The 24042-nt window shown below is 40.2% G+C and overlaps 2 protein-coding genes across 3 annotated transcripts; both read left to right on the top strand.

Annotated features, from left to right (window-relative positions):
* The first annotated feature begins 11798 nt into the window (after positions 1-11798).
* Positions 11799-17139, top strand: LOC104441743 (transcription factor EGL1). The gene is made up of 8 exons (XM_010054951.3): positions 11799-13046; positions 13663-13917; positions 14150-14246; positions 14401-14415; positions 15069-15125; positions 15234-16064; positions 16165-16608; positions 16817-17139. Exons 1-8 carry the CDS (start codon positions 12922-12924, stop codon positions 16904-16906), a joined length of 1914 nt encoding a protein of 637 aa, XP_010053253.1. The 5' UTR covers positions 11799-12921; the 3' UTR covers positions 16907-17139.
* Positions 17140-19249: 2110 nt separating this feature from the next.
* LOC104441742 (UDP-N-acetylmuramoyl-L-alanyl-D-glutamate--2,6-diaminopimelate ligase MurE homolog, chloroplastic) lies at positions 19250-23293 on the top strand. Of its 2 annotated transcripts, XM_010054949.3 has the most exons (5): positions 19251-21220; positions 21595-21711; positions 21799-21974; positions 22359-22504; positions 22846-23293. In XM_010054949.3, the coding sequence occupies exons 1-5, from the start codon at positions 19312-19314 to the stop codon at positions 22862-22864; spliced, it is 2367 nt and encodes a 788-aa protein (XP_010053251.1). In that variant the 5' UTR covers positions 19251-19311; the 3' UTR covers positions 22865-23293. The 2 variants fall into 2 exon arrangements, 1 of the variants encoding a protein (XP_010053251.1); XR_005550612.1 differs by lacking the exons at positions 22359-22504; positions 22846-23293 and having other exon boundaries at positions 19250-21342; positions 21799-21816.
* The last annotated feature ends 749 nt before the right edge of the window (positions 23294-24042 follow it).

Below are 24042 nucleotides of genomic sequence, written 5' to 3'. Positions count from 1 at the left end.
GCACCGCTTAGCCCGTCGCGTGGGTCGCGCGACCCGAGGACGCCGCCGAGGTCGCGACCCACGCGACGGTGGTGCGTGGCCACGGCGGTGTGTGGCGACGGTGGTGCGTGGCCACGGCGATGTGTGGCGACGCCGTGCGTGGGCGACCAGCTCCGGGCCGGTTGAGCTCCGCCGGGCGAGCTTTGGTCTTGAAGAAACAAGGAAGACGAGGAAGATGATGAACAGTCATTTTTGAGGGTAAAACAAGAAAACCCAATTATCAGTGAGGGCAATATTGGAAGAAAAAAAATTCATTAAACCCCCCCTCAGCATTTTCGGAATGCTGAATGCCCAAAGCAGGTCCCCACCTACTTTGGGCTTTCAAAGATTCCGCATTCAAATGCTTAGCATTCCCCAAGTATGGCTTTAAATCTTTGAACCAAACGGTTTAAATTTTTCCCAAGGGGCTTTTCGGTGGCAGCCAGAATCCGAACAAACAGCCCCAATGACTAAATACGAAAAGGTACTTAGGTGCTATTTGGTAACCATCCCAACGGTGGCCGATTCTGATTTTTTATTCCCGGGAGCAGTTTGAGAACATCATCACATTTAGTAAAATTTTTGTTTTCGGGAACAAATTTGAATTATAATCAATAATAACAAAAAAGTTGATTCTCGTTCCGGGAACAAATTTGAGAATCAAGTCTTCTTCCATTTTCTCTTCTTCTTCTTCTCTTTTCTTCTTCTTCATCTACCGCCATCTCACAATTGCCGTCCGCCGTTTGCCGCCGTCGTCCACCGTCGCCGGCAATCGATTCAAAAAGCTTGTCGGAGGCAAGCCCAGCCACTGGTGAGGCTTGCCCAGCCCCGCCGATGGCTAGGCAGGCCTCACCCAGCCCCGGCAACACTCTGGTGACGTCGCCAGCCGGCGACCGACCTGAAGAAGAAGAAGAATAGGAGAAAAAAGAAAAAAAAAATGGAAAAAAAAAGAAAAGAAAAGAAAAGGAAAAAGTATACAAATTATTTAAAAATTAAAATAAATTAATTTGGAAAAGAATCAATGAGCACGGTACTAAAACGCAATTCTATTCAAGAATCATAAATTTTGGACATTACCAAACGGCTTAAAATGCTTAGAATCATTATCGGTAATAGAATAAAAAAGAATCATTTCGATCGTAATCTACTCCTAACATAATCGTTACCAAACGTGCCATTAATAGCAAAAGTCGAGAACTTGCCGAAAACTTACAAATTGAATTAGGATGCGTTTGGTAATATCTCCGTTATGAGGGATAATTTCTTTTTTGGAAATAATTATTTTCTATTTTTATTCCCTAAAATAATTTTTTGAGTAAAATAATGTGTTTAATAAGTGCACGAAGTTTCCATTCTCGAAATAGAAAAATAACAAAAATTTGTTTGACACAACCTATAATTTTTTTTTTTGGGATGTAATTTTTTTTTTTAATTAATTTTTTGAGATTTTTTTCTCTCTTCTTCTTCCTTCTTTGGCCAATTGCTGAGCAGCAGCAGCGATTGACGACGATGGGTGACCGGTGGTGGGCAATGGGCAACGGGGGCGAGGCTCTAGCGACCGATTAGAATAGGAAGTAGAAGAAAAGAAAAACAAGAAAATAAATAAATAGAAATTGTTTTCGAAAACAATAAGCTATTTTTATTTATTTATTGTCTCTATTCAAATTTATTCCTTGACTATTTTTCTAATATGGGAAATAAATAAATTAATGTTATCAAATGAATTTTTATTCTTTTTCTGTTTTTGAGAAAAAAATTGGAATATTGCCATTCAGACCCTTCGAGTTTGCATTTACCATAAATATTTTTCACTCAAAGATTGAATCTTTTGTATTTCCTTACGGGACAAGATGCAAAGAAAAATGAGAAAGAAAACATGACAAAATCACACGTCCTATTCTAATCAAATTTTCATAGCTTATGGACGACGAAGTCACCTTGGTTAAAAAAAATAACTGTTTGTTATTTTTCTCATGACTTAGCTATATAAAATGTCATCAACTATCCTTGTATAAGTTGGTCGCTTAACAACAAATTGATCACTTATTTGAAATTTAGTCATAATTTTATATATTTTACAAAAGTATGTCCATACACACACCCACAATCAATTCAATCATTTCCTTGCATAATTCACTCGTGGCCCATGCTAATGGTCTTTAGTTGGGAGTACTTCAATTCAGAAGACAGTGATCACGCATTGATAATATCGAAAAGACAGTGCATTTATCGTTTACTTTCTTCAATTATTTACTTGACAAGTATGCCTTGAAAACACTCGCCTGATAAAATATTAATAAATATATGGCTGAAGTTTTTTCATCGAGTGATGAACTCCTCGGACAATGTTTCTTTCAAAAAGAACAATTAAATATATAAATATCGAAGAAAATAGACAACGTGGGCAATGCATGTCCAGCAAATGTCAAGGGACGTCATGGAAAGACGATCCACAATTTTTTCTTTTAATCCCACGATACATACTCGACCTAAATTAAATTATATTAATATTAAAAGTTCTAAACCCCCTCGCGCAGCATTGATATTGTCGCGACACGTGACCTTGTGAGTCGGTCCAAGAAGTCAAGTCCACACAATAATCGAAGAGAAACTAATAAATAGGTAAACAAGTCGCATGCTGCAAGTTCTGGCCTCGTTCCATGCTGCTTCTTTTAATACTTTTCAATTCAAAGTCGAGATTCGTATCCTTCGACCTTTTTGTCACGATACGTATCGTGCGTCATTAGATGAAATAATTTATTTTTCTTCTCGTATTCTTGCGAATTTGTGAAAAAATCTGGAATAAAAATGTCAGGAAGATGCCGAGAACATGACTAGAGAAGGCGACCAGTATAAGAAGGCATAACTATATATATATATATTAAAAAAAAAGCTAATATTTTAATTCTCCATGTAGGTTTACTAACCTGAAATTCAAAGTTGGAATTTCTCTTCACCGGATTTTCTGCAACAATGGCCCCAAGTTTGGCTTCATCGCTGAGGGCAACCATTAGTCAATATTATTTCGATTTCGCTCCTCTTTTCTTTTTTTTTCTTTTTTTGGGTTGCTATGTTGCCAAATGCCAAAGAAAAGGGCAGTTAGAGAAATAAATTTTTTTTTCTTTTACTTACGCTGGCGAACCTCATCTTCAAGCATCTTTTAACATTAAGATAAGAACTTATCTGGAGAATAGGACGTATTTGTACAAATTTTTCGTCTAACGTACACTTTAGATTTCTATGATCGTAACATTTTTGTCGGGTACATCCAATGAGCGTCCATGATACTTTCTGGAAATACTTTTTCTGATTTAAAAATTTTGTTAATTTAAGCCTCGAATTAATTTGATACAAATTAAAAAAATTATAAACTCATTACAATTATGTCAATTCAATTCTAAACTTCTTTGACAAATTTGGTTATAAACTATTTGCAATTGTATCAATTCAGTCAATCTAGCCCAATTTTGACCGAGTCATCGCTGATATAGACAAATTTTTAACAATATTTTATTTTAAAAAAAATTTGAATTAATTTTTTTAACTTTCCTCTTCTTTTATCCCCCACGGTGGTCGATGAGGCTCCAACAAGGCTTATCGGCCACTAGGCAAGGGACATGAAGCACTCGCCCCGCCATCGGCGAGGGTTTGTCTTTTAAATGAATGATGAGAGCTTGCCGAAATATCAGCGGAACTTGCGAAGAACGCACTCTTCCTAGAAATAATATTGTATGATTTGTTATGGATTCCTAAAAATGAATGGGATGTTGCCAAATTTCCTTAAGTCCGTGTACATACTTAGCTTGCTATGGTCCCAATGGAGGAGAGCATATGTTGCAATGGACTTATTGAAGTGTTGGTGGAACTTGCCGGTCTGAATGAGGCTTGGGTGCCAGCTAGCCTCCCCACAAGCGAAACCAGCATTGCCCTTGGCTAGTGAGGCCATGGTTGTCTTCACCTAGGTCTTGAATTGGGGAGAATTACCAAAAAAGTCCTAAACCTATTGTAATTGTGCCAATTCAGTCATAAACTTTTTTTTTGGCCAATTTAGTCCTAAACCTTTTATAATTGAGCCAATTCAGTCCATCCGGCCAAAATTGGCCGGCCGGCGTGATGTGGACGCCGAGGGACAACCGTCCCGGCAAAACGCCGATGTGGCAATTTTAATTTTTTTTTAAAAAAATTTTGAATTTTTTAATTTTTAAATATATATATTTTTTTCACACCTTCTCTTTCCTTTGGCCGGTCGGCGCGGGTCGGAGAGGTCATCCTCGGCGAGGTCATCCCCGCCGGCCACCGGGGCGAGGCTCGCCCCTCTAGCGAGGCGAGGCCCAGGATCAACGAGGTCGCCTCGCCCGGCCGGGCGGGGCGAGGCCTCGCCGGATCCGATGAGCTCGGCCCTCGCCAAGGCCGGGGCGGAGACACGGGGAGGGAGAGAGAGACCCGGAAGAGAAGAAGCGGCGGAGCGGGGAGGCGGTCGACCGGGGCGGGGAGAGGGAATGGGGGAGGTGGAGCCGAGCGGAGGAGACGACCGGACGCCCTCGCGTGCCGCGACGAAGAAGACGAGTCCCTCCGCCGAATTCCCCCCGATTCGCCCCACCGGAACGAACGGCTCGGCTTGATTCCGACCGCTACGAAGCTCTTAGATTCCGTCATCCGAACCTCGGCGTCAATGGCGGCGTCTACTTGCAACCGAGCGATGCGGGGAGCTTCGACGTCCCTCGGGCCCCCTCGAGATCGGGCGTCCGATCGTCTCCTCGGCTCGGCTTCGCCTCCCCCGATTCCCTCTCCCCGCCGGTCGATCGCCTCCCGCCTCTGCCTAGCCTTGGCGAGGGCCGAGCTCGCCGGATCTGGCGAGGCCTCGCCCTCGCCAGATTTGGTGGGGCCTCGCCCTCGCTAGCGGTCGGCGAGGTTGACCTCGCCGGCCCTCGCCTCCGGCCGGCGGGGGCGAGCCTCGCCAGTGGCCGATGAGGCTGAGCTCGCCGACCCTTGCCTCCGGCCGGCTAGAGGAAAGAGAAGGTGTGAAACAAAAAGAAGAAAAAAAACAATTTAAAAATATTCAAAAACATTAAAAAATTTGAAAAATTTTAAATTTTTTTTTTAAATTGCCACGTCGGCGTTTGCCGGTCGGTTGTCCCCGCCCGGCGTCCACATTAATACGGCGGCAGCCAATTTTGGCCGGATGATGGACTGGACGGCACAATTATAAAAGGTTTAGGACTAAATTGGCCCAAAAAAAAGTTTGGGACTGAATTGGCATAATTGTAATAGGTTTAAGACTTTTTGGTAATTCTCCCTCCCGAAATTGTTTACATCGGTCAAAGTTAATCATCCACGTCGGTATCGGCTAATCAAAATTAGCCGGATAAACTGAATTGATACAATTACAAAAAGTTTAAAATTAAATTGATGAAATAAATTATAACTCAATTGGCATAATTATAATAAATTTAAAATTTTTTTACCAATTATTTCACGAATTTTGTCGTCGTAATATAGAAGACAAACCACCGAAAGACCTTGCGAGATTCCATTTCCGTCGACAACTTGGAACTGAGCACTCGGATTTTCCCACCGTCCCGTGTAGTGCGCTGCAAAAGAACAAACAAACAAACAAAAAATCACATGGAGACTCCGATGCGCTTTTCGAGTCTCGGGCGCGGGTCGATCGCAAGCAAATCGTTGGATGAAATTCTAGTAGGAAAACTCTGTTCATCCACCAAAAAACAAAAAACAAAAAACAAAAAAAAATATCCCAGGACGACAATTTTCAACAGCTAAGGAAATTTTGTTTTTTGTCTGCAGAACCATTCATCCGAAAGCGACTCTTTGTCGGGGGTGCAAAATCATTCCCGCGTGTCGCTCGTGACGTTCCTCCACTGCTTTTTCCATTTTTTTCCGTATATTTCATGATCAGCAATCGCACTTTAAAATGCCTTTTTTTTCACACGATGTCGTAAACTTTGTCGAAGTAGCTTTTGTTATTACAAAGCGATTTTACCCAATAATACCTTCTTTACACGATACGATGTGCTGATCTAGGACGCGTGTTATGCATGACCGTAAGATGTCGTCTTTCATGCGACATGTGAACTATTCTTTCGTTAGGTTTGTCGAGTACAAATCTACCAGGTTAATTAATATTCCCAGTTTATAAGTAGACATTGCATTATTACGACCGAGAGCCATTTTAAATAGGTGAACCTTGGACACTTCTATATCGTTCTCGAGACTCTATTGTAACAACTTTATAATTTTCATGTACTTTGAAAAGAAAATGAGATTCGAATGAAGTTGCTTTTAGAAGTGTGCAAAACGGATCACTTGAACCGAACTTAATTTGCTAGTTGGGTCTAGTTTCTAAAAGTGGAATTGGTGTCCAAACAGTCCGATTTTTAGTTCTAAGAGAGAACTGGACTAGACTGGCGGCATATACATTTTTTTTTTTTAATTTCTTCAAAACATTAGTAAGATGTAAACTAAATACTACATTGTCCAGTGACACCACAAGCTGCATGCTCGTTATCGCTTCTCAAGATCTTAAAATTTGCACACCCTCTTGCCGTGCACAAACAATGTTTAACATGTCTATCATACAATAAAATGTATAGATCTGGTCTCTTTCCCCTTCTGTTAGTGTACTTGGGTTATTGTTATTTATAAATCTACCTGTTAATTCTGTTTAAGGGTCCTCTTACTCGTAAATTTTTCTAAAAAAGTAGTGGGGACACGATTCCGGATCGTGAACAGATGGCATCGAGTAATGGAAAAAAAGAAGAGGTGATCGGTTTCATTAAATCGGACTACGAATCGATCACTCTTTGCTGCTCCTCCTCTCTCTCTCTCTCGTTAAAATTCTGCATGACTCGTCGCAAAGTTTTAACCCGCGTGAATTTTGACAGAGGAGACACACGATAACCAAGAAAAACAAGTGGGAATATATTGATACGCCGAAGGAGGGAGAATCTCGCACGAAAGGGAACTTACGGGACATGTTTTCTTTCTTTCACTGTGAAACCATGTGACTCCTTGTTGCTATGAAAGGGAAAAAGTGCGCGTACTTCGATACAATTTATGCTCTATATAATATATACATATATACATATATATATATATATATATATATATATGTATATATGTTGGTCCACGAGAGGTGTATATAGCTCGCAGACTTTGCTTTATGAGAATTGTTTCCTTCTTCCATTTATATTCCGTTTGACAACACTCCATAAACATGTCTATTGATGAAATAATCGATGAGCTTTACTAATATAACAAGTCTTTAATTTAATGTGAGAATAACAGTATTTTATGAGTTACAAATTATTGAATGAATAAATCCCACGATAATTTATAATTATTTATTATCCTTTTGTTGTTGCAAGTGGAGTGTGTAGTATTATTAGCACAATTAACAAGAATAACATTCCAACGAATATAAAGACTATAAAGACTAAAGTCCTTTTCAACTAATAACTAAAAATAAAAAACATTATTTTGTCAAATCTTCATAACCCGTCTCATCCTCCTGTTATGAGGGATCTAGTTTTTTTATTTGCCCTGAACATTTTTTTTTATCGAAATAAAATTGTATACATTACTCAAAGTAATACATGAGAAGTACATAGATTTCATAGCAAATCAAATCGGAGCACATTAAAACTCGGATAATACAAAAATAAGAAGAATCAACATAACACTAGCAAAGTTAAAAATGTTCTCACTCCTTAAAACTGCATTTGCTGAGTAAAGTAATCAATGACCAATCACTAGATGTCGTGTTCATTAATGATGGGCACATATAAAAAATTTCTTCACCGATAATTACGACATTGGCGGTTGATGATTGAATCACTCCTCGACATTTCTCTTATAAAAAGAAAGAAAACAAAATAAAAGAAAAGAAAAGAAGACAATGTTGAAATCTAAATTTTCTTGGAGGATGTATGGAGCAACCCCGAGCAAGAAAATGCACATTAATGCTGTCCCACCCAACGAGTAACTCAGATATCATCAAGATTGACATTTCGAGAAGAAACAGGGCATGGTGACCCACACGAGGATAAGAAGGGCATTAAATGTGGATTGCAACGATCGAGTTGGGTCATGTGCATCACGATTCATGAGAATTCGGGAGATATTTATCTATTCCCCAAAAGGGTATGTCCTATAGTATATCATCTCGAATTTTGACGGTCGTGTACTGTTGTGAGAACGCATTCATTTCTCATGCATGCAATGTGAACCAAATGCGTTGATTTCTCTTGCCTGTAGTGTGAACCAAACCATGCACGAATTCGGAAAGGTCGCCACCTCTGATAATTCGTTTGCATTAGGATTTTAGGACCACCTTAGCTTATGGCAACGGGATTGCAACAGGAGGACCACTCTGTTAAATTCCTTTCGCATCTGTCTTCCAAGTTTCACATGTTTTCTGTTCTTTTCCTGTTTTTGGTCTATTCTCTTTTTGCTGTCTCCACCGTTGGGATGCGACCCTCAACCGTGAAGAAGACCTTGTCTCGGTGAAAAGGAAAGACTCCATTTGTTTCACGAAAAATGATAATTTAATAAATATTTTTTTAAAATTTATCATTTTATTTATTTATTGATCAAAATAATTAGTCAATAAGAAATATTTTTATAATGAGATAGTGAAAATGTATTTTATCCATTCATTTTTGTAAACAATACAAGCAATCGAGTTTAAGAATATATTTTTAAATCATTTATTTTATGCAAAATAAACTAAACCCATGATCTCCTTTTCGTTCCTTTTTTTTTTAATGCCACAAAAAAAAAAAATCAAATCAGTACATATACATTGCATTCTCTCTAAACTAATCTTCGTATTGCAAAAAACCTATGATTGGTACAACCATACCACATTTATCCAAATTTGAATTTTGTATCGTAAAATATTTCAAACCAATATATTAGTACTACACTTACCCAAAGTTAATCTTTATATCCAAAAATGTCAAACTCGCATATTGGTATTACAAAAAAAACCCAAAACCAGTACACTTATGACAAATCTACAAAAATTCTAAAGAACAAATTAAGGAAAAATTATAGATTTTGATTTTCAAAACATAAAAAAGCTCTCAGGGAAAAATTAGTAGACTTCCCAATTTAACTTCATTCTCTTTAGATATGGCTTTCCAAAACAATGTCGTTTTCTTTATCAGGAAAACATCATTAAGGAGACCCACTTTGTTAAATTTCGGCTTCGGATCAAGATGACATGTAGATATTCGAGTCATTTGCTACGTGTGTATCCACGTCGGCAATTTAGCTAGATATTAGATGTAACCTAATGAAGGGCAGATTTGTCGCAAGTCCACCAGCTTAATTTTTTTTTTCTTGCTCCAAAATTAGTTTGTAGTAACATGGATATTACTAGTTTGAGTTTTTTGTGACACAAAAGTTAATCCAAGATAAATATGACATGGATGTATTGGTCTTAATTTTTTTCAATTTTAATTATTTTTAAATAATTTCCGGTAATTATAAGAGTCCATTGATTCTGGTATAATGAGCGGGAGTCATATAAGTCGCCGACCCAGCAGCAGGAGCGGGAAAAACTGTTAATGCTTGAACACGATAATTTACAAGCGGATAATTAATAACGACAGCTTAATTAAAAGGTCTAATCATTGAAAAAAACTATTACTAGGATCCTTCTAATCAAAAGGCTTCATACCATAATTTGCAGCACATGCTATATTTGAAATAAGTACTCTGCCATTCACTTTCGGTGTCTCCTTTGAGCAAAAGTCATGTGATTCTCTTTTAAACTAATTTTTCAAATATGATTGCATGCAAGCTACAGCACCATCTTACTTTATGTTCATAATAAAATGAATGATAAACGATACAGATGAATCCATAAAATTTGACTTCGTGTGTAATGTAATTTCTTAATTTTAATCCAATATAATGTTGCCTCTAAATTTTCAATCTCTTCAATATAATATCTAAACTTTTGATATATATTCAATTTAGTTTGTGTACTATATAAAAATATTCAATATTGTCTTTGAACTCGAATTAATAAAATGATAAATTGAACATACGCAAAAAAATTGACATATTAAAAAAATTCATTCATGACATTGCATATTAAAAAAAAAAAAATAGAGATCATTTGTGTTATTGTCTCTAAAATGAACTTATCTACTACGAAAATTAATATTGAAAGCGGAAGGGGGGCAAGTGAGTAATTACGTAGGCCGCGACACCCCTCCAGGGTAGCGCCAAGGAGAAGCTCGGCGCGTGGCGCTCAGCCGAGCCGAGCCGAGCCGGGAGGGGCAGCAAATAATTGAAAAAGTAAAGATCGGTGGCACTTGTGGGATAATCATTTAGGCACATGCATAAATCTCGCTCTACGTACGACTTTCAAATCCCCGTCGCTTTAGCAATCTGTAAATCCACCCCCTCCCACTGGGTAAATACAGGACTTTTATGGCAGCTTAAATATATTAATAAACGTCGCTAGTTGCCATAATTTAAGTATAACATTTTCATTTTGGGAAGATGCTGTCCCTAGTTGTTAGTTTATGGAATTAAACTACGCATCTCTCTATCTGTTTTCAGATTTTCTTTAACGAGTAGGAGTATGAAAATAAGAGTTATTGTACTGTTTGTTGTCGGTGAAATTAAAATATTTTAATTGGACCGTTACATATGAAAACTTTGGGTGTATTGATATAATTTCCAATATATTAAGACAGAGCATATATTTCTCATATGTGAAAATACATAACAAATTGACCCGTGGAATTCGTTTATAAAACGAGTAAAAGTATCGACACAAATTGATGACATGAAGACAAAGAAACACGGAACGATCAAATGACATGAATTATTGCTCTTAGTTATCACGTATCGGTTTATTTCATACATCATATCAAAGTCAATAACTTGAAAAAACCATGTCCTTTTGTGCTATGATGGATCTTTATGCACATATGATGATAAACAGCACATAATTTTACCTTTTTTTTTCCCATAGAAGGATAGTGTTTGAAATTTACTTTAGATAAAGCAAATCATTTCTGATAATATAAGCGTTTTAAAAGAAAGCAGACATATTACGTGATTGGTACAAATTTTCCATAAAAGAAGGATGGTATACATGGTTTGAAATTTTCAAAAGTCGTCACACGGATCTTCATGTGCATGGGTCTCATAAAAATTGAACAAAACATAGAGAGCTTCCTAGGCTTGGCGAAGCAATTTCATTGTACAAATAAATACCGTCAATAATAAAAAATGGAGAGAGCATAATGATCTCAAACCATAAAAATCAATAAATGGGACAGGAACTGCTCCGGGTTTTCTCTCAAAACAACAATATCTCTAATCGTTAGAAAATGAATTCTTTTCTATACATTGGCAACATATGGTTTGTCTTCATTTTTTGGGATTCGGATTCTATTGGGGGTTGATGATAAAAACAACTTTCAGAATAAATAAATAAATAAATAAATAAATAATATATATCAAAATGGTTTGCCATGGTCAGGGGCCATTTTGGTCGGAGCGAAATAGAAAGAACAGGGGGAATATTATTGCAAATGCAAAAAGTGGGAGTGGGAAAATGTGGATTTTTAGGACAAGCACCGCCATGTCCATACGTATGAAAATATGGGATTTTTCCTTCTAGGACACGCGCCGCACGTCCATACGCACATATGAACACAATAATTATTCTTGGTTTTTTCGTTATAATTCCCCCTACCAAATCCCACCATCAAGGATATACGACGGCCGTGCAGCCGCTTAAATTTCCCCATGTGACCACTGCGTCTCGACCACGTCCTCCCCCTCTCTCTCTCTCTCTCCTGCTCTGCGAGCATCGCCATTGACAGTGGACTGAAGGAGCTCCGAGAGAAGCTCTTCAGAATCTCTCTCGAATCCTCGTCAGTTCTGGGCTTCTGGGCAGCTCAGAAACCGGGGGGCCAGCTCAAGCAACTTGTCAAGTTCTCTCCTTTTGTTCTCTTTTTTTGGGGGGTTGGAGTCCCTTTTGTCCATACGACTTTTCTGAGCTCTTTATTATTGCAAGACTCAATCTTGAGCCGTTTGGATATTCTTTTTGGCCAGAAATTAAAGTGCCCACATTGCAAGAAAGTGGTATTATTTTTTCGGGAGGCGGGGTGGGGGTCTCCTCGTAGGGCCGTGGCTGTTTTAGTTCTCTGGGTGGAAAGGGCAGATCTTTGGTCTGGTTTATGGTTCAGGAGCTTCAAAACAAGAAACACGGTGCTAGTGTTGCTGATGCTTTTCCCCACCACTAAAAGACCTTTCGTCGGTGTCGTCCGATGAGGGTTCACGACTATTCTTTTTTCCTTTCCGTTTCTGGTGAAATCGACTCATTTTGATGTTCATGCCTTGAACCCACATATGCAAAGCTCATCTTGATGTCTTCCTCCGATTTCTGGTGGTGGAATTCGACCCATTTACCTACCAGTTACTAACAGGAAATCGTCCGCTTCTTTCATCAACCCTCCAGCGTTGATTGAAGTTATTGGCCAGCCCAAGAAAAACGGCACACTTTGTGTTTTTTTATTTTTTATTTTTATCATCTCATTTGATGCTCTGAACATAAGGTCTCCAGTTTGACCTTCTCTTCGTGTTTCAGTGAACATCTTCCTGGGCGAAAGTATATTCTTCTTTCGTTTTGGAATTATTGCTTGTTCGTTCTTTTGAAGGAGAGTACTTGAGGAAAACCCATCTGGGTCATTGCTTTCCGGATGCAAGAGCAAGCAATCCGGAACAGTTACATTACTTCTTCCTGGTTCTTGATAGAAGATTGAAGGTTCTAGAACAAGAGGAAGAAAGCTAGTGCAAAAGAAATAAAGTAAAAAGAGGTATTTCTGCTGCTTTATTAGTTTATTGTGGAGTATGGCAAGTGGAATGGAGAACCAGGGGGAAATTCCTGCGAATTTGAAGAAACAGCTTGCTCTGGCTGTGAGAAAAATCCAATGGAGCTACGGAATCTTCTGGTCCATCTCAACCAGACAGCCTGGGTACTAATAGTTTCATCTCAAACATGTTTTTCCTTTTCTATTTTCGGTAATTATAATAGCTATTGATTTTATGCTAACCAGAAAAGATCCATTATTTTTCATATTTCATACCACAACACTTTGTCCTGGCTCCAAAGTTTGTCCTCTTACGGTTCTGGATATAGTGCAGCGTGGTGAGTGTGGTTTGCAGTTACAAAATGTGGGGGACAGATGCAAGGAGCCAATTTGGTGAAACATTCTATGTTTTGATTTTCTTTTCCTTTTTCTGTGAATGCTTGCTTTGTATTATTGTACATTCCATCGTCTGTCTCTTCTGAAAATTCAATTATAGGAATTAGCTTTATTACTCGATATCTTTCTTTTCTTACTCACATGATATCTGAGAAGTCTGGATTTTGTCGATTAATTAAAGTTCTTTATCTGTTATTATGTGATTGGGAATATATTTTTATGGGAAGGAAAATCAATAGCTAATTGTTTTTTTTTATTGTTTAATTATTTTTCTTGTATTTGTTAATTCCGGCATTACTTCAACAAATTGAATTAGCCCTTTGGTGGTGAAGGGTTGAGTGTTTGATTGTGATTCTGAATGTGGTCTGCAATGTGATCACTGCAGGGTCTTGGAGTGGGGTGATGGGTACTACAATGGAGACATCAAAACCAGGAAAACAATTCAAGCTGTGGAACTTAATACTGACCAGATTGGTATGCAGAGAAGCGAGCAACTGAGGGAACTATATGAGTCTCTATCCGCTGGTGAATCCAGCCCACAAGTTAGAAGGCCTTCAGCAGCATTGTCCCCTGAAGATCTCACTGACGCGGAGTGGTATTATTTGGTTTGCATGTCGTTCATCTACGACATTGGCCAAGGGTAATCACTGACCACTCTTCTCGTCTCTTACACTTATGTTAGAATGCGTAGACTTTTAATAGACAGTCTACTGTTCCTTGTCTGCACCCTCTGCACCTGCACAATCTGACCCAGATTATTGAGTTTTGATGCAAATTGCAATGAAGCTGAACTGTTTGCCATGATTCTAATGTGCCAGAGGTCTGTCTCTTGAGGGTCATAATGGTAATTCTTTAGCTGCATTATGCTGCAGGTTGCCAGGAAGAACATTAACTACAGGCCAGCCTACCTGGCTCTGCAATGCCCATTATGCAGATAGCAAAGTCTTCACTCGCTCTCTATTGGCAAAGGTTCGTGATGATCTTGCTTGAGATAAAAAAATTTCATGAACGTTTTCTGATCTGCAAGGATTTTCTAATATGCTCAAGATGATTGGAAACCACTGACATAATTTTGTGTTTGATTTTGTTGCACAAATCAAACCCGTGGGACCATCCTCCTCAGAGTGCATCCATTCAGGTACTTTTTTGTTTCCAGAATAATGTGAACCAAAACCCTAAAGTTGTTCTTAAAATGTCTTTAGCTATCTCTCATGTCATCCACTCATTCAAGTAGCCACCCAGACCAAGCGGAGGGTGAATTCCCATGTGAGATCATTAGTATTTGAGTGCCATATCCACCCTTACTGTTGACACGGCAGGACTACCTTGGCCAGTCGCATCCATTATGCTTTTGCAAATTCAAAAAGTAACTGATGGCTTTAGAATGAGCAGAATTTAGCTTATCTTAACATCCGTATGTACTTTAATCCATTAATGTTCACTTAAAAAGATGCTGAGTGGGAAGTGATTGAGTCCTTCAAAAGTAACTCATGCTGGTACCTCTATGCCCATAACAATTGCTCAACTACACAACAAGGGGCTAGTGGGCCAGACGATTCAGGCGTTGGCTTGTTTTCCCTGGTTTACTTTCCCCCCCTGCTTGATGGCACATTTCCTCTTTCACAGTTTGAAAATACATATCGTGGTTGTAGTCAGTAAGCAAGTGATTTTGCTAATTCTCTGGTTCTCAAACTGTCAATAGCTAGTAGAGAGCCTGACCTAACCACCAGCCAGTGTAAACGTGTCCCCTGGATTGATGTTAATTGATATCTTATCTTTTCTGAGTTTCAGACTGTGGTGTGCTTTCCATTTCGAGGGGGCGTGATTGAGCTTGGTGTGACCGACCAGGTATGGTATCTGTATCTCACTGTAGTTTCATTTACGAGGAATTTCTCTGTTTTTGGAAGATGCAAATGCAATTTAAGCCAACTGGCCCTAATGGAATTGTTTGCGAAGGTTTCGGAGGACCCTGGTGTCATCCATCAAGTCAAAGGTACTCTTCTGGAAATCCAATACCCAATAGCTTCCAAGAAATTCAGTGCTCTTATTGGAGATACGATAGACCAAGACGATGTTGATATTCTCGATCACGACATTCTTGATGTCAAATTGGTTCCTGTGGCAAGAGAACTGGATATGGCTTCTCCAGACACCAGCTCAAATGGTTTTGAGGCCAATCAGCTACCGGAGAATTCATTTGTGGTTGAAGTGATAAATGGAGTAGCTTCTCAAGCACAGAGTTGGCAGTTCATGGATGATGAGTATAGCAACTGCTTACACCATTCTGTGAACTCCAGCGATTGCATATCCCAAACCATAGTTGAACCTACAAACTTAAGGTCAGTCCAAGAAGATGACAAGGCAAATGACCCTCAAGGATGTGGTTACGAGAAGCCAACCATCTTGGAGAATGAAATTGATGATGTACATTACCAGAGTGTCCTTTCATCGCTTTTGAGAACGTCACACCAGTTGATCGTTGGGCCACATTTTCAAAGGGGTAATAGGGAGTCGAGTTTTGTCGCTTGGAAGAAGGGATGGTTTCCATCTCGGCAAACCACACAAGGTGGGACACCGCAAGAGGTACTGAAGAGAATCCTATTTCAAGTTCCAAGGATGTATGATAATGCTCTTCAGTCCCCCTTAGAAGATGGCGGGGAAAATGGAGTTTGGAGGCCGGAGGCTGATGAAATTGGTCTGAACCATGCAATATTGGAAAGGAAGCAAAAGGAAAAAATAAACGATCGCTTGGGTGTACTGAAATCCATGGTTCCCTCGGTCAGCAAGGTACTTGAAAATTTCTCTGGTGCCTCAAAGTGATCACTGTAGCTTGTCTCCAGAATCTCTTATTATGGCTTTTTATCTTTTGTGACTGCATGTGATGCAGGTTGACAAGCTGTCTATATTAGACGACACCATTGCGTACCTGAGGGAGCTCCAGAGGAAGGTTGAAGAGTTGGAATCTTGGGGGATTGGGATGGAAGTAGAAGCGAAATCGAGAAGAAAGCCCCATGACATGGTCGAGCGGACTTCCGATAACTGCGGGACCCATGTGACAGGCTCAGGCAAGAAGCCGGTCAGAAACAAGAGGAAGGCCAGCAACATTGATAGCATGGAGCTGGAGACCAATTCTGTAGTGCAGAGAGATGTGTCTGCTGATAATTTGACAGTCAAGATTAACGATAGGACTGTGCTAATTGAGATGCGGTGCTCTTCGAGAGAGGGAGTATTGCTCGAGATCATAAACGAGGTGAACAATCTCCATTTAGATTCTCACTCAGTTCAGTCATCGACCATCGACGGGATTCTGTCCTTGACCATTAAATCTAAGGTAGGAATCAAGTAATACTTTTGTTTGCAGTTTTCAGAAAGAAGAAAACGATTAGCTGTAATGTCTTGGCAGGATCAATCATTTTTTCATTTAGTTTGCTGCACTTGATTGCATATAATAGATGCACAGCACATCCTATGTGGACCTGAACATGTTGTCCATGGTTGAGATGGCTCGTATTCTAATGACTTCCATTTCTAATTTCCAGTTCACAGGATCGACGGTAATGTCTGCTGCAACAATCAAACAAGCACTATGGAGATTCGCTCGGAAATGCGGAAATTCATCTCCATACTAGCAACTGCATGTCAGTTTACATGACACGGTGATATTAGCGTAGTCCTTTGTATTGCAAGACCACTGTAGAAGCCTGTTGAGTAGTTCTTCACGACAGTTGTTCTCGGTAGATAGTCCAATAAAATGAAGGTGAATTCTGCAAACATTTTGTAATTTGTACTTAATATGAGACGTTCATCACATGCCTTTGTACCTAAAAGAAATCAATGACTTAAATCTGTTTTCTTGCTGCTGCGGATGTTCTTAAAAATGGGGCGTTCAATACCGTGCATTGTGCTCCGATATATGAGAAAACTGCTTCTTGACGTGCCTTTGTGTTAACTTGGAGAGCAGTTTACACGGTTTGTAGTTAAATTCGTGGCATTTCTAGGTTCTGTCAATCAGAGTAGTCGTTAAAAACAGTGTAGCCAGAACAAAAATATCACTCGATTGAAATAAATTGTGGAAAGGGGATAAAGTTTGGGCATCACCGCACCGACATTTCATGCACTTTTGATCAAGTTAATATCATTGTTTTTGCAACTCTTGTACAAAGATTAACCGGAATTTTTATCTTCATTTCAACCTCTTCTTCTATATAGACTAACATTACAATGTACTTACACAGCAGAAATGAGTCTCTCGGGTAAAAAAGCTTCTGAGTAAAAAAGCGCTAGCAATTATTGAGAACAATATGAAAAATTGACTTAGATTGAACTCCTCCTAGCTATTTGAACCTTCATTTTTTGCCTAATTTGTACGAAATGACAACGTGGCCGACTGTCCCGTGGTATAGCGATGATCTAATGGTCCATTCCACTGTTCAAGCCCATGTTTTCTTGAATGTTATGTGCAAAATGCATTTGAATTGTCAACTCGAATTGTAACTTCAACGGCGACCCCCGAACGAAATATCTTTTGTCGCGTTGTCCGTAATGGACGTTTGTCACCATTGACGTGATTTTTCTGCCCAACTGCTCCCACCATGTTTAGCTCAGCCAGACGGCAAATGGGAGAGTGACTTTTGAAAATAAGTCATGGTGATTTTTCAAGTGTTCTCACGTCAGCTAGAAACCCAGGAATACTTTTCCCTCATTTTCTATTTTTGGGGTCAACATAATGGTGCTGAAAGATGGAGCAAGAGAAGGGCTAATACCCTTTAAAACCTTTAACTTTAGGTATAATTCTAGATCTACTCTGAACTTTTTTTTGATTGAAAAAAAATCTCTAACTATAAGTCTAATCAAAATTCTACTTTGTATTTTAAAAAAACTCCAACTTTAAGTCCAGTCCTAATCTATACTAATTTTTTTTTATCTCATAAGAAATCGCAAACTTTTACTTGAGTTTTACCAAAAAAAAACTTTTACTTGAGTCTAAAATCTGTACTCTTTAGCCATCCGTCCAAGATTTTTCTTAATAATCAAGAGATGAAAAACTCTTGAACACGAGTTGTTAAAGTGTCTTGAGTGCGAACTCTTTGACTGCAAGAGATGAAGGAATGAGTGAATAATGAGTGCAAAATCAAAGATTTTCGAGCGAGATGGAAGGAAAGCTCTCTTAAAATGAAGAGTTGAAGAAGGTTAACTCTAATTGCTCGAGAACTAGATTTAAAGTTGGTGGTTTTTTATGAAACAAAGATAAATTTAGGGTAAGATTATGATTGAACCAAAAGTTGAGGGGTTTTTATGAGACGAAAAAAAAGGTCTAGGATATAATTTGAACTAGAGTAAAGGTTGACGGTTTTTAAGGTATTGGGCCATAAGAGAAGTGAGTGGGATGCTCCGTGGTAAGAAGGTACACTCTTTATGCCAAAAAAATGAGCCTCAAAGAGAAAAATAGGATTTATATAATTGTAAGGCATGCTCTTGGTGCAAAATATTGTTTATATAAACAGTCATGAAATATCATATATGTTAACAGAACGAATTCATTTATTAAAATTAAAAATATTTGTGTATGACGGGGCTTGAAGTTTACTTGTGCAGTGATTTTTCTTTGCATCACCGTTGTTCAAAATAAAAGTTAAAAAAAGAAAAAAGAAAAAAGAAAAAAGAAAAAAGAAAAAAGAAAAGATTGATTATCTTTAGGAACAGGTGGGCCCCCCGCTTCGTGGGTCATGCCCGTGGCCCGACTCGGTGGATCATGAAGAGAGGCTCCCTGGAAAATAGTTTAAACTGGGTCCGCACTTTGGACAAGGCTCGCCCGAGGCCCGATGTCTGGGCCCAAATTATGGGCTGGGCCCACGGTTTGGAATGAGCCCGGCCCGTAGAAAAACGGTACTACAGTGACGAACCTAACGTCACCGGCCGTGACACGGAAAAAGCTCTCCCTCTCTCTCTCTCTCTTTCCAACTGCCAAACCCGCTATCCATTTTTTCCTAAAACCCTCTCCTGCACTCGCTTTCTCTCTCTAACTCCACCATCCATGTCTCTCTCAGTCACCTCCTTCCCTCTCCCTCGCTCTCTCTCTCCTCAAGTCCCGAGCTTTCTCTCTCTAAACCCCGGGCGCCGCCGCCGCTTCGCCTCCGGAGGCCACCGCCGACCGCCGCTCCTCCTCCTCTCCGTCCGCCGCCCCGGCCCCGGCCCGCCTCACGCGCTCGCCCCGGACGGCAAGTCCTACCCGGACCCCGCCGACGACGACCCGCCGGAGGCCCCTGAGGACGCCGAGCACGGCGTCTCCAAGTTCCAGCAGATCCACCGCCAGGCCTCGCGCGCCCGCAGGATCGAGGAGGACGACTTCAAGAAGCACCGGTCCACGTACCTCGCGGCCATCGCCGATGTGGAGGACGCCCCCGAGGACGGGGGCGACGCGCCGGGGGGCGGCCAGTCGGCGGGGGACGCCGGGGACGATTTGTTCGGGGAGATTGATAAGGCCATCGCTTTGAAGCGGAGGGAGTTCGTGAAGCAGGGCCTGCTGAAGCCGAATTCCAAGAAGGGGAAGGCTGACGATGCGGTTGAGGAGTTGCAGCCGGAAGAGGTCGTGGACTTGGAGGAAATTCAGGAGCTTCAAGGGCTGCGAGTCGTCTCCGAGGGGGACGATGCTGATGACGGTGCAGGGGAGTTTGATGATGAGGTGAGTGGTAATTTGAGTAGGAGTAATGGCGGGTCTTTGTCGGATTCTTCGTTCGATTTGGATTTCGATGCTTATGGTAGGACTAAGGCTAGGATAGTGGAACCCAAGTTTAGGATCACACTGGCCGAGCTCTTGGATGAGAGCAAGGTTGTCCCAGTTTCGGTTTATGGGAACTTGGAGGTCGAGATCACGGGGATTCAACATGATTCGCGGGTGGTCAGTTCAGGGGATCTGTTTGTGTGCTGTGTTGGGAGGAAAACTGATGGGCATTTGTTCTTGAGTGAGGCTGATAAGAGAGGTGCGGTTGCTGTGGTAGCCAGTAAGGAGATTGATATAGAGGAGACTTTGGGTTGTAAGGCGTTGGTGATTGTGGAGGACACGAATGCCGTATTGCCTGCTCTGGCGGCATCGTTTTATAGGCAACCTTCAAGGCATATGGCAGTCATTGGGATAACGGGGACGTATGGGAAAACCACCACCTCATATTTGATTAAAGGGATGTACGAGGCCATGGGATTGAGGACTGGGATGTTAAGCACGGTAGCTTATTATGTGCACAGGGATAATAAGTTGGAGTTGCCAAACACAGAGCCAGATGCCGTGTTGGTCCAGAACTTGATGGCCAAGATGCTTCACAATGGGACTGAAGCAATTGCTATGGAGGTTTCTTCACATGGACTGGCTGTGGGGAGGTATAACGAGGTTGATTTTGACATTGCGGTTTTCACAAACTTGACGCACGACAACTTGGATTTTCATGGAACTAGGGAGGAATACAAGGCTGCTGAGGCCAAGTTGTTCTCGAGGATGGTTGATCCTGAAAGGCATCGTAAGATTGTTAACATTGATGACCCTAATGCACCTTTCTTCATGGCACAAGGAAACCCAGATGTGCCCGTTGTCACTTTTGCAATGGAAAATAAGAATGCAGATGTTCATCCACTGAAGTTTGAACTTTCCTTGTTTGAGACTCAGGTTTTAGTTAACACTCCTAATGGGATATTAGAAATATCATCTGGGTTGCTCGGAAGGCACAATATTTACAATATACTTGCAGCTGTGGCGGTTGGGATTGCAGTTGGAGCACCCTTAGAGGACATTGTTAGAGGAATAGAGGAAGTTGACGCAGTTCCTGGTAGGTTTGAGCTGATAGACGAGGAACAAGCATTCGGAGTGATTGTGGATTACGCTCATACCCCTGATGCCCTCTCCAGACTTCTTGATTCTGCTCGAGAGCTTGGGCCAAGGAGGATTATAACTGGTGTGCTCATGTTGCCATTTTTGACTTAATACAGGATTGCACTTGCAGGGCTTCTTATAGTCACATGTCTAATGCCTTTTCTAAATAAAAAGATCATCTCCTTGCTCCAACTCTGGTAAAAGGTGATGATTACAGATGCCACTTTGATGGACTTCACAATCAACTGCAATTTGTCCTTATATTTTTTTATGTGCTTCAAAGCATGTAATCGGATTCAGTGTCGTACATTTTGAAAAGTTGGAAAAAACCAAACTTTGACATTGTTTTGCTTTTTTTTCTTTGAATTTCATGTTTTGTTATCAATCCCTAGTCAAATTTTCTGAAAACTGGAACTACTCTTTACACCTGACTGTTACCTGCCGTGTCCTGTGCAGTAATTGGCTGTGCTGGTGAGAGTGATAGAGGGAACAGACCCATGATGACAAAAATAGCTACCGATAAAAGTGAGGTGACAATGCTGACATCAGACAATCCAAAGAATGAAGATCCATGTGAGTAGGGTAAATGGAGTTACTTGTATATGTAGGTTAATTTCTCCTTGAAGCTCTAACAACAATGAACTGCTCTGTTGTCAACAGTGGACATTCTTGATGACATGCTAGCTGGAGTCGGATGGACAATGCAGGACTACTTGAAATATGGGGAGAACGACTATTATCCACCTCTACCTAATGGCCACAGGCTATTTTTGCATGATATTAGACGAGTAGCTGTACGTGCCGCTGTAGCTATGGGTGAGGAAGGTGATATGGTGGTAGGTTTTTCAGGCCTTTTTCCTGGTACTCTTGTTCTAGTAATTGCTTAACATCATTCTATGTTCAACAAGATAAGCATCTAATAATTGCAAAATGGTTTGAAGCAGTGGCACCTCCCTTTGGAGGGTGCATTTGTTAGTGTTGATTTTTGTGATGTGTATGTTTGAGAAGCTTATTTTACAGTGCTTTTTATGGGATGTAGTGTATTTAACCGTTCCTCTTTGGAGTTATGCATTGAATTTTGTCAATCAACATATAAGTGCACCTTTGAAGGGTCGATAAAAATATCACGTGTGAAGTTCCTCAGTACTTTTGCATCATTCTGTTTTAATTGTTCCCATTTTCTTCCGATCTTATCTTTGATTACTACATCTTTGATATAGGTGGTGGCTGGCAAAGGCCATGAAAGTTACCAGATGGAAGGTGACAAAAAGGAGTTTTTTGATGATAGGGAAGAGTGTCGAGAAGCATTACAGTATGTTGATGAGCTTCATCAAGCTGGAATAGACACAAGTGAATTTCCGTGGCGGTAAGTGAATTTTCTATTGCAATAACATGATATAATCTGATTTGGGTGATTATCATTTAAATCAAAGCAGATTTAGTTTTTTCGGAGGTATTTGTGTATTGCCTTAGGTTAAATAACCAGGTGGCAAAGTTGAAATTGATATTTTTTTCCACAGCAATTTAGGGAGGTGATGCTCAACTCACATGATCTCACTTGGAAAGAGAGTGCTATTGTTTCTTGCACTTATCATGCCATTACATATTCTCAGCATGACATACGTGGGGTTGTTTGCAGTACAGACTAAACTTTCGTGTTGTAACGAGTTTCTATGACTCATCTTGCTTTTTTTTGCGGGTCTGCAGATTACCAGAAAGTCATTAGTGCAGTACCAAAGGATAGTGCAGGGATAAATGAGTTTTCTTGGTTATCGATGAAGCCGGTGCATTGCGCAGCTTGCATTTTCGGCATTGTAAGGTTAGGGATCACCTCAAGCTGTAAATCTGAAGAATGCCCAGCCTTTTCCTATTCTGTAAGGTAACATGGTCGGTGTTTGTAGTGAACGAGGGCGCTCGACAAAGCAGAAGATGATAGATCTCACTGAGTGCTCTTTTTTTTTTTTTTTTGGGGGGGGGGTGGTTCTTTTTGAATTGCAAAGGTTATATTTATCGTAGTAGCATGGGAAGCGGCCCAAAATTCCTGCAGATCGACGATCCTTTTTGAATTGCATCCGGCATGTAAGTTGAGCTGTTGTATTTGATCAAGAATTGGCTGGTCATTGAAATATTTAACGGAGGATGAGTTCGTCGTAAATGGTGGCCCAACTACAATTGCCATGCATTGGATGTTTGCATTAAAGACCATGCAAAAACATGAAATTCCGGACGGACCAAAGATAAAGCGAAGTTCAGAAGTTAGATATTTTCCTCATACGTTCTTCTTTCGACCGTGCAAGGTCAAAAGAAACTGTCTAAACATCTCCTGAACTCTGAATCTTTTGGAATTTGACAGTCTGGACCTTTTGCTTTCTTACCTTCCCAATCCCTAGACTATTTGAAATTAGACACTGATCCTCCCTCCATGAGTCAACAGTCGGGTCTTGGTATGTCAATTGGGAGACTGTTCTCCAGGGCAAAAGTGAAATTATCACCTGTACTTTGATGAAGATTGTTAGTTGATCTGTCACAACTTGGAACATTTTTTGTACTGCAGGTGTGCACAATTTTTAGCTTCTAAATGAATCGAACTACTTCATAATGAAGTTCTTATTCTCGAGCCAAAACACTGAATATCAGCGTGTACTAGTAAGTTTAAATGAAAAACTTTTGGGTACAAAACTTTAGAGATGCACTTTCGGAGGAAGATATTTCAGTAAGAAAAGTAAACCATTGCAAATAAACTAAAAGGTGCCCGCGCGCGCGTACATATATATATTATATAAATAAATTATTGCTAATGTGCACCTTAGTCACTAAAAGGTGCGTGTGTTTATATATTTAATTATCCTCTAGGATTTTCCTTTCAAGGGTCAGACATAAGTTGATGACCTTATTTACTTAGAG

The sequence above is a fragment of the Eucalyptus grandis genome, chromosome 4 (assembly GCF_016545825.1).
Source record: "Eucalyptus grandis isolate ANBG69807.140 chromosome 4, ASM1654582v1, whole genome shotgun sequence".
Taxonomy (NCBI): domain Eukaryota; kingdom Viridiplantae; phylum Streptophyta; class Magnoliopsida; order Myrtales; family Myrtaceae; genus Eucalyptus; species Eucalyptus grandis.
This window is presented reverse-complemented; position numbering and strand designations above follow the sequence as displayed.